Source organism: Macadamia integrifolia, chromosome 5, assembly GCF_013358625.1.
Source record: "Macadamia integrifolia cultivar HAES 741 chromosome 5, SCU_Mint_v3, whole genome shotgun sequence".
In the NCBI taxonomy this organism is placed as follows: Eukaryota; Viridiplantae; Streptophyta; class Magnoliopsida; order Proteales; family Proteaceae; genus Macadamia; species Macadamia integrifolia.
In genome coordinates this window covers 27,976,936-27,987,803 of record NC_056561.1, presented here as the reverse complement: position 1 = coordinate 27,987,803, position 10,868 = coordinate 27,976,936, and the positions used below count along the sequence as shown (strand labels likewise).

Sequence of the window (10,868 nt, the reverse complement as noted above, 5' to 3'; positions counted from 1 at the left end):
TCCTCCTCTTTTTTGAATGTAGATGTTTCTTGTATTACTTTTATTCGTATTAATTAAATCCTCTCTTTATCAAAAAAAAAAAAAAAAAAAAAAAAAAAACGAAGTGTCGCCGTGGACTTCGGAAATCCAGACCACGACGACACTTTTTCACAACTGTCCACAGCCTAGTAGATGTTAAGGCTCTGCGAAGATGCAGACACGTGTCAGAGGAAGAAGTAGTCGATGTAACATCACCTTTGATATTTCCAGCTTTCCTCTGAACCGGAAACGGTCCAGATGACGTATATCTAGATCGGCTCCTCGCCCTTTCCGGCGGAAACATGCCGCCAAAACCACACACCGTGATATAGAAAGAAATCTTATCAAAAAAAAAAAAAGAAATAGAAAGAAATTGCCATAGAATTTTCCCTTTATGTATTTATTATTATATTTTATTTTGTTTAGGACTGAAATCAAAGAACCTCTCGTCCGCTAATCACAATAGCGACACCGGAAACGAATAGATAGAAAGGAAAGGAGAAATGAAAGTTGGAAGCGACAGCAATGAAACACGTCTCCGAATTTGGTCCGTATAAAAATGGGGGACGCAGGAAGAACACGAAGCTCTCTCAATCTTCTTCAATTCGTTTACGCAGTTACATCTATCGGTTTTGATTCTCTTTTTTATAAGCTCTAATCAAGTCTACTCTGTACTTGTACTGTAATCGATCTCCTATGGCTGTGAATGCTTCCTCATTTGCTGGAACTTCGAGCGGTTTCGACGATGTCGAAGAGTTCGTCATGGTGAGCCCCCCTTTTTTCATCACCATCATTGGTCTGATTGATTCTTTTGTTAGTGTTTGTGAATCTGAAGCGGAGAATTCTCTTGAAAGTGCAGGCAAATGAAGGACAGGATGCCTTATCCTGGGCCCGATTTAGTCAGGTTTTCAATTTGATGCAGAAGGGTAACAAAGCTTTTCGAGAAAATAAATTCGAAGATGTGAGGCTCTGAACTTCCTCCATGCTTAAGTGCATGTCAATTACGCTTTTTTGTTGAGTCTACTTTCCTCTTTTTCTCTCCCTGAGTTTGGTGAAGTCGTCTGTAAACTTGTTTATGGGATTGGGGGAAGAGGATACCGATTGCACAACGGAAGAAGCCATTTCGCTGTTTGAACAAATTATGCTTATTGTACAGCTTTACCTGATAAGAAAATACAGAGCATATTGTGGGATGTGAATATGCTCTTGTACGGGAGGCTCAAAATTAGAGAGTATCATTATCAGCTAGAATATTTCAAGGTTTAACATTAAGCTGTAACTGTAGTGGTTCCAAACTCTCAGGTTTGTCTATCAAATAGTCTGTTTGCTCCTAAATTTAAGAGCAAACCTGGGCTATATGGCCTTCCATCCTCTCTTTTAATATTCTGTTCAAGCAGGACTAGCAGAATTAGAGGTTTTACTTTGTAATCCCTTTAGATTAAAACTTTAGCTTAGCTTTCTGATGCCTAGAGTTATCTCGTGGGTGTTGGGTGTTGTGAAGCATACGAGGGTGCTGTCGAAGAGCACAGGTGGTGATGTACAGTGGCTGTGCTGTAGAAAGCAAACGAACCCTATTGGGGTTAGCTAGAGGCAATGTGTTAGAAGGCCAATGTATTCATAGAATCTTTCTATTTTTCAACTTTTGTTATATGGGAGTCCAGTTCGATGTAGTAGATTTAAGTACCAGAAACGGAAGGATCTGAATTTGGGTCTGGAAGATAATGTCTCTGTAGCAAGTGACAGCAAATTATGATATTGGTGGAGTCAAATGAGTATCTGGTCATGGTAATGGACTAAGAGATAACTATGGTTTAGTTCAATCTCATGACTGGGATGAAGATAGGTTTAGGAATTTAGTGAACTAGTTTGGTCAATGAAAGGGTTCTGGAGGGGAAATATCTTATATGGTTCAATTAAGGTCCAAGATACAGGGTTTTAATGTTAGGGAACATTGGCACAAGAAACATTGGGGAAATTGGGGCTGAAAGATTTAACAATAATAAGAACCCAAGAAAATTTTGAGTTCAGACTTTGAGGTAGTAAGGAGTAAATAAATTTTAGTCAGGGTTTATTGGTATATAACTCTTAACAGATTCGGGTTGGGGGCTGGATGGTTTTTGTAAGATTTCACATGATTGAGGAAAATAGGAATAAGATTGATCGCAATGAAATTTAACCTTCTCCCCTTTCTTTTATTATTATTATTTTTTTTTTTGGGGGTGGGGGCGGGTTTAAAAGTACTAAGTAGCAGGTACAATAGAAATATAGGACTTGACCACATGAAGTTTGTCATCCAAAAAAATTCAAATTTAAAAATCACATGATGGGCATGCATTATATACTAATTTGCTATAAGTTTCTCAAATCACTATCTGACATATGTAATCTTAGTTTTGTGTATGGGTTTTGGTTGTCAAAAGCTAGGCACATCCTTCCTTATTTCATTAAACATGGTCAAAGCTCAGAACTAATGTAAATGAATTGATGCTATATATCATGGATTCTTGATTATCACTTGAGGCCCATGATATTTTTTTTTCCATGTGCCATCTTACACTCAGTTTGGTTGTTAATGTGGCTAATTTATATAGGTTAGTTATGGTCAAAGGATCCTGATTTGTATGAGATTGGCAAGGTCAAAATAAAACGGTTCCAGTTTTGTGATCTGATCTAACAATATAGAGCTTCAGAAACAAAATAAAGTTGGATGAAGTTGCTGAATCCTTCTTGTTCATCTTTTTTAACCTTTAGTTGGAGCACATGTTCATTATATTTTTTACGAAATTCTGATTCTTGAATGTTGAATTACTGGTGATGCCATTTCTATCCCTAACGCACAATTTCATTATTGCCCTCTAGAAAACCCAGTTTTGCTGATGTTATGAGCATTTTTTATTTTTCATTCTCTATGAATGTGGGTGACCATCTGATTTAGTTTTGGAGTGACAGATGTTTAATTCCTACAGCACTAATAACATAATTTCTTAGTAGTCATCCAATAAGGCACAATGCCAATAGCAACATTTTGAATGATGGCCACATAAACATGCATATTTTGTTCATATCTGTTATAAATTCTTGACTGAATTATAAAGTAATGTTTCTTATTTAGGCAATCAGTTGTTATTCTAAAGCTCATAACTTGAAGCCGGGAGATCCTGTTATTCACAGCAACCGAAGTGTTGCTTTTAGCAGGTCAGCTTTTCCTCTGTTATTATGCCTATTCCATCAAACTCCATTGTTCCTTTGCTTTTGATTCTCTGAGTGCCATATTTTAGAAATGATGCTAATACCAAAGCTCTGAATTCTTCGTCTGTCTATCTATCCTACATGGCCCATACAGGAAAACCTTTCTAGGTGGCCCAAATATCTTCTATGTGGCAGCTTAGTAAGGGCCAATATTTTTGAATAGGCAGACCTTAAGGACCCCTGCTCATATTCAAATTAAAAAAAAAAAAAAAAAAAAAAAGAGTTTGCCTAGTGGTAGAACAGAGCTTTGAAAATCAGGACTACAGAAGGGTGAATAGTAGTGGTCAGAGTGCCATAGATGTGCATGGACATACAAGGGGATGCATGCGAATACACTGGGGGTATTTGATTGATTATGCTCTGACATTTTGACAAGTGACTAATCTAGACCATGTCCTCTTATCCAGTCTGATGGCCTGTTTTATGTCCATGTGGCACAATGAGGGTAGGGTGTGCAGGAGCCGAAATGTCATTTTGCCCTGAATTTTAACATTGAGTTGGTGTTATAGTAATTTGATTAATTTTCCAGCTTATAACATCTTCTATGTGGCAGGATGAGTCAATTTCTAAGAGATAGACCTGCATTTACTTCTGAATGTATGCCATTGAATGGACTGGATCCCACAACGCATGCTGAAGTATGCACTGTCTCTTCAGTCTTTCCTTGTATGCTGAAAGAATTTTGTTCCATCTTTCCTATTGTGTAATCAAGGTGTGCACTCTAAAATTCATGCCGACCATCATTTCAGCTTGCATTGAAGGATGCTGAGAAGGTGTTGAGCATTCGAAGTAATTCGCCAAAATCATACTTTCTAAAGGCTAAAGTGCTCATTTTGGTAAGATATTTATGGTAAATAAGTACACTAAACATGATTATCAAGGTGATCCTGTTATGAGAAAAATATTATTTTCTTTATTTCCCTTGTGCATAGTTTAAAAACTCATATTTTGATCTCTTTTTTTTTTGGTGAATAAAAAATTCATTACCAAGAGAAGAGAACTGAACATGCAACCCCAAGAGAAGAAAAGGGGGGAAAGGAGAATACAAACTCAGAGAAGAGGGGCCTTCCTGATGGTGGAGCATGGTAGCTCTCAGGATTTTACAATATGACAATTCCTAGGGGTAGGGTTACATGGAGTGGTGATCCTAGAGATTTTTCCTTTAATATCAAAAGAGATGGAACTCGCAATCTTATCTAAAGGGCGAGAATTGGAGGTCCATTTCCTATGGTTTCTCTCCATCCAAATCTGATTGATAGTGGCGCAGAAGGATAGTTTTCCCACAAGATTACGAATCGTTTTTCCTTTGAAAGTCATATCCATCCATATCCATTCCCTATGGAAAGGAAGGATGGTTCAGATTGTTGGCCAGCATTTGGAGAGGACCCCTTTCTATATGGATTTTGAGACTGGGCCAGCGAAGAATAAGTGCTCAATATCTTTCGGCTCATTTCCACAAAGAATACACATAGGATCTACCTGGATGCCTCTGAGGATGAGCATAGATTTCGTGGGCAAGGAGTTGGTGAAGACTCTCCAGGCCGTGAAGCTCTGACAGTGGATGTGGTGTGGGAACCATAAAAGTCTGTACCAGGGAGAGACCGGCCTATGCATCCAGATGTAGTCCCAAGCCGTCTTGGAAGAGAAGAGCTTTGAGGCAGCCGGTAGCCAGAGAATGATATCTTGCTCTTGCCTTTGAGATGGCTGAATGGGAGGCAGGGAGTTCCAAATGTCTTCATACTGGGGCATGGATTGGATTAGAGGGGACCAGTTACCCGAAGAGCTGATATCTGACACCAGAGCGAACTTGGATAAACCAAAGCTGTATATGCTTCAGGCACTGATAATATGGAGACAATGCCTTTGGAGCCAAGAGTCAAGCCAGAGAAGGGTGCTGGTTCAATCTCTAATTTGGGAAGAGATGGCAGAAGAGATAGAGGGCCTGATTCCTTGATCTTCCTCCAAACCCAAGAGGCATCAATAGGAAGTTTTTCCGTCTAAAATGAGTTCGACTTGAGAAGGCCTGAATAAACCCAGTTGCCCCAAATACTCTTCTATTTAGAAACAATTTTCCAGGCCAACTTTATAATACCTGCAAGGTTGACATCTTTGATCCTTCTCAGCCCTAATCCACCTTCAACTTTGGGGAGACAAATAGCATCCCAACTGATGGGACGAAGAAATCTAGTGCACTCACTTCCTTTCCAAAGAAAACTTGCAAAAATGGATTCTATCTTGGAGATGGTAGATTCTGGGAGACCATATATACCAGACTAGTAAATGTTGGAGGCCTACAGCACAGATCTGATGAGCACAAGCCTACCAGCGAAGGACAAGAGCTTTCCTTTCCAAAGTTGAAGGTGCTTCCTGATGAGATCAAGCATAGGAGAGCAGTGATGAGCGGTGAGCCTTGTTGGAATGAGAGGAACTCCAAGGTACTTCACTGGGAGCCTCCCCAAGGTAAAACCGGTTTGAAGAATCAAAGAAGCTTTGTCTACATCATAGATCCCAGCTAAGAATAAGAGGGACTTAGCCGGATTTATGCGAAGACTAGACAAGGCAGCAAACTGGTTAGGGCAAACCATGATGCACTGAAGATAGGAGGGGTCAGCTTTGGAGAATATCATCAGGTCATCTACAAAAGCAAGATGGGTAAGCTTCATAGCTTTACACTTGGGAATGGTAGAAAAGAGTTTCTGGTTGGTGGCCACTTGTAGACTTCTGCAAAGGACTTCCATAGCTAAGCAGAAGATGTAGGGAGAGAGGGGGCATCCCTGTCTGATTCCCATTGAAGAGGGGAAAAATCCCGCTGGGCTTCCATTCACCAGAACCAAAAATTGAGGGGAGGCATATTTTGATCTCGTTTTGGCTTGTTGACTGAAATGGGCGAAATTTCATTGAAACAGTGCATTTTTTGCCAGTATGTTTCGGTTGGCCATTTTGGTAGGTAAACGGCCATATTGAGCTCTGATATTTTTGGGAAACCTTATTTTAGCCTATATGTAACCCTTTATATTGCAAGACAAGTCACACAAAGTGGTGGTTTGGATTTGCCCCCTTGGTTGGCATTATATGCCAAATCCTATTGCTTACCTTGTGTAATATTGTCTATTCTACACATTGTTTTAGTATTGGAAGATAGAAAATACAAGTCAAACAAGTAAATTATGCACTATGAATGAAGAAACATACTATTGATTAATTATGAAATAGTACAAAGTACATGTAACATAGACTCATAGAGACCCTTGACCCAACTCCCAAGTCCCAACAATACTTGTTTGTGCGGTGATACATGAGTACAAAGTGGACCACCTTAGGCAGTCCTAAGGTCTAATACTTACTGGAAAAAAGAAAATCGACTCTGTGAGGCTGTAGATCGGCCAACAACATCTAGCACATATAAAATTGAGCCCATCCAATTGATGTTAACCCTAACTTTTTCACATTTTTGTTGTAGGAAAATCCATTTTTTGAAGCTAGAAAAAATAATAATTATATATATATAAAAGATAATTTTCGACACCATGAGTCCATGACGTTTTTGATCGGGCTTTAATGTATGACATATAAAATTCCATCATCAACTTTTAGGTATTTATCATATTTTTTTGCAAAAAAATAATTCTTGGGAAGAAGTTCATTACTTGGATTTGTTGAATGTGGCCAAATCTTCACCAATATGCAGAAAACGATGTCGTTGGAGTGGCATGGCAACTCCCAACACCGTATTCAGTGGTGTGTAGAGGTGAGATGACAAAAATCAGTTAAAAAATTCTTCCCGTAGTCGAAACAGGCGAAGCTCAGTTTCAACCAAAACTCTCGAAATAGTGTCTTTTATAAAGCCCAAAAGTCGTATTTTCAAAACGATACAACATGAGTTTCTCACCGAAATTTCGACCGAAATGAAGTCAATCCCTTGATTCTCCTTTCATTTCTTTTTAGGGCCTTCGAAATTAGCGAAATTTGAGTGAGTATTCCTAGATATTCTTAATCTTGGATGATGCAAGGATTTAATTGTACATTTTTATATGAAGTGAGATTGAAGCTCATTGATTGAGGAGTAAAGACAAATGATATGGTTTGGCTCAAATTGGAAGATGCCTAGCTGTTGTATTAAGAAGGTTCCAGTGGGAAATCATTGTGCATTGTCAGACATGATATTAACCCATTTCTTAATTAATGTATGAAAAAGAAATGGAAAATAGAAAATAAAAAATTCGGTGAGGAAAAATTGGCTAGTATATTTTAAGGTTGATTGATTTTATAGAGATGAAGTTGTGGATAGATATTCTAGAGTCAGAGATACATGCTTGGTCAAATTGTGATCTATCTGCCACAAAGAATTCAAGTTAAGATTTTGATGTTTAATTTACATATTTGAAGAAGTTTCTCTAGTCTAGCAAGTAGACCGGCATAAATATTTGCCATGTGGTAGGAGCTGAAATTTCCGTGCAGGTAGACCCCAAGGTTTCCTGCTCACATGTCAAATTTCAGCTGATATGGAGTGTACAAAGTGGTAAAGTAAGCTCTTAAAATCCAGTAAAAAATGAAACTTCCTAAAATGCAATGGATAAATGAAAATATGAGTGAATATGCCAATACATGGGGGAAATATGATTGAATCTGACCAAGTAATTTGACATGCGGCCAATCTAAGCCATTTCCTTGATATCCATAGTGTTGAAATTTTCAAATCACCCTCTTATGTGAAAAAAACTTTGTGACATTGAAAGATACCTTCTAGATTTGCCGGTTTCGCAAAATTTTTGCCTTTGCAACTTAACTGGTTAGAGTAATGTGACTGCCTTATGAAATTATCAATGGGGGGTGTGACATTCTCGTACTCTAGCTTGAATTTTGGACACATGTACTACACCTGTTGGAAAAGGTATGTGCAACATAAGTTTTTTATTATGTATTTTGTTTTAGTAGATGTGTATGTTTTCTATTGATTTGGAATGTGGGACTTGCCAATACACACAAGAACATTGGAAGTTCCAACCATAGTTAGAAAAAATGGGAACGGATGCTACGGGTTTTAAATGGTGAAAAACTCCAGACTGTATGGTAAAAGAACAGCAAAAAAACAAACAAAGGACAAGAAAAAAAAGAAAACAGACAGTGTGGGTTTTAAATGTGTAGATCTTAAGAAAAGGGAACCAAAAAGATGGTAGTATATTCATATAATTTAGAAATAATTAAATGAATACCTGCATATAATGTTTAAAACAACAATAACATCTAACATTAATGCACACACACACACACACACACATATATATATATATATATATAACAAAAAATAATGTCCAAAGTCTTGTTGAGCAATGTGGCTTGGCTATGTTGTTGTCATTGTTGTCAACATAGTCAACACACTCTTAGATTGATGCATCTTCAATTGGAGTTGGGAGTCATCACTTTAGAGACACTTTTCAATAGATGCATCAATTTGTAGCTCTTAACACATTGGTGCTGTTAAAAGTGGTCGGTTACGTGTAGTACCTAGTAGTCAATCTTTGATTACCATCAACATCAGAATAGCCAGTAATGTCAGTATATCCATGATGGGGATAAATATGATCTTTCCCTAGAGCACCCTTAAGATACCTAAGGGTCAGGATATAAAATACTCATTCCCAATGGGCTCGCTTAGGCTTCTCTGTAAACTGACTTACGATTCCAACAAAGGAGATGTTAGGTCTAGTGACTGTAAGCTAGATAAGGTTACCAACTGGCCTCCTGTACTGATATTTATCCACATAATCCTCGTTATCCCAAGATCCAAGTTAATGAGTATCCATAAGAGTATCAACAGGTTTACAACCTAGCATAATAGTCTCAGATAGAAGATCAATAATATATTTCCTTTGTGACAGAACAATGCCTTTCTTGCTACTAACTACCTTAATTCCTGAAAATACCTACGAGCCCCCAAGTCCTTCAGCTGAAAGTGGTATTGTAAATGAGCTTTAACATCTTCAATACTAGATAAGCCATTATTAGAAGCAATAAGTCATCCACATAAACCTCCAACACAACCACCTTAAAACCTTGACGACGAACAAAGATAGAATGATTAGAATATCATTGTGAAAATCCACAACTAGCGAAAACCTTGCTAAACAATCAAACCAAGTTCTTGAGGATTGTTTTAATCCATAAATAGCTTTGCGCAATCTACAAACTTCCTGTGACTTCTTCCTCTGAGCAAAATACTTTGGAGGTTGCTCCATATAACTTATGTAGGTCACCATGCAGGAAAACATTCGTGTCAAGTTGAAATAAGGGTCAGTCAAGATTAACAACCCAAGAAATTATAACTCGAACAAAATTAAGACAGGAGACAAGATAAAATGTTTCTAAATAATCCACTTCATAATCTGAATGTATTCCTTAGCCACCAACTGGGTTTTAAGCCACTTAATTGAGCCATTAGAGTTATACTTAAATGGTATACACCCAACGACACTTTACTAGCTCCTTACTTGGGGTATATCAACTAGGGTCCATGTATAGAGAGAAAGCAAAGCACCCATCTCCACATCTATAGCATCTTCCATCCAGGATGAGACAATGCTTCTTGGTAGGTTTTAGCATCCGGTTGTGTAGATAAAGACAAGGCAAAACTATGTATGGAAGATGTGAGATAGAAACAAATTTTTCAATAGGCTATGCCACCGAACTAGGTCAATCGCTTAAAACATGGGTGGGACCTCCAGCCCCTTGCTTTTGACTGTGATGCTCGCTCTCAAAATGGAATGATTCAGTGAGAGAGAAGTGATTCTATTAGTGTAGTAGTGTGCGCATGGTTTTAAGTATCGGTATGTATCGTATCGTATTGGCCGATACGTATCTGTATCAGCCCTTACCGATACGAAACACACCGATACGATACATGGAATTTTAAAACACTTTCATATTGATATGTATCCTACGAGGCTACGATACATATTGATACGATACGATACGATACGCACCAATACGCATCGATACATACCGACACTCTATGAAAAAAATAAAATCGAGTGAAATGTATCGGACCGATATGGTACGATATGTACCGATATAGTGCCAGCCATATAATGGTCAAGTTGGGTCATTTTTCAGAAAAACACGATTTTTTTAGGGGTTTTGGTTCCAAAGTTGCTGCCAACTATATTTCTCTCTAACTAAAGTGGAAATCAAGGTTGGGAACAAGGATTTTACATTTATGGGACAAAAACAAACATTGAATTCTTAGTGCGATACCCTCAATTTAGTGTTTATGCATAATACATGTTATCAATCACTTTTTTTAATAAAATTTTTATGCAAAAGTGTATAAAAAAGTGTTTCCTATCCATTTATGTGCGTATATTTAGCTTATCTTAGTGTATCTCCGATACGATACGATACCCTCCGATACGTATCTTAATTTTGGCCTACTGATATGGCTACCGATATCGATATTTTAATCCTTGAGTGTGCGTTCTACCTCCCCATCTATGGATGAAAAAGAGAAAGTAAATGAAGGAGGCTGATATCTGCATTCATGAGCAACCATGGATTGTTGAGTGAAAGAACGAGTACCTTTTTGTAGAGCAACTATCAAGTTAGCA

General features: G+C 37.9%; 1 protein-coding gene across 2 annotated transcripts in view; it reads left to right on the top strand.

Annotated features, from left to right (window-relative positions):
* Positions 1-316: 316 nt before the first annotated feature.
* LOC122078950 (LON peptidase N-terminal domain and RING finger protein 1) overlaps positions 317-10,868 on the top strand; it is a 49,062-nt gene continuing 38,510 nt past the window's right edge. Inside the window, exons 1-5 of one of the 2 annotated variants that reach the window (XR_006140236.1) lie at positions 317-783; positions 878-979; positions 3,131-3,213; positions 3,821-3,905; positions 4,017-4,103. Coding sequence is in view for 1 of the 2 variants with exons in the window: in XM_042645158.1 (XP_042501092.1) it covers positions 715-783; positions 878-979; positions 3,131-3,213; positions 3,821-3,905; positions 4,017-4,103 (426 nt within the window). In the remaining variant the exon portion in view is untranslated. The remainder of the gene's footprint in view (positions 784-877; positions 980-3,130; positions 3,214-3,820; positions 3,906-4,016; positions 4,104-10,868) is intronic. The other variant, XM_042645158.1, reaches the window with a different exon arrangement.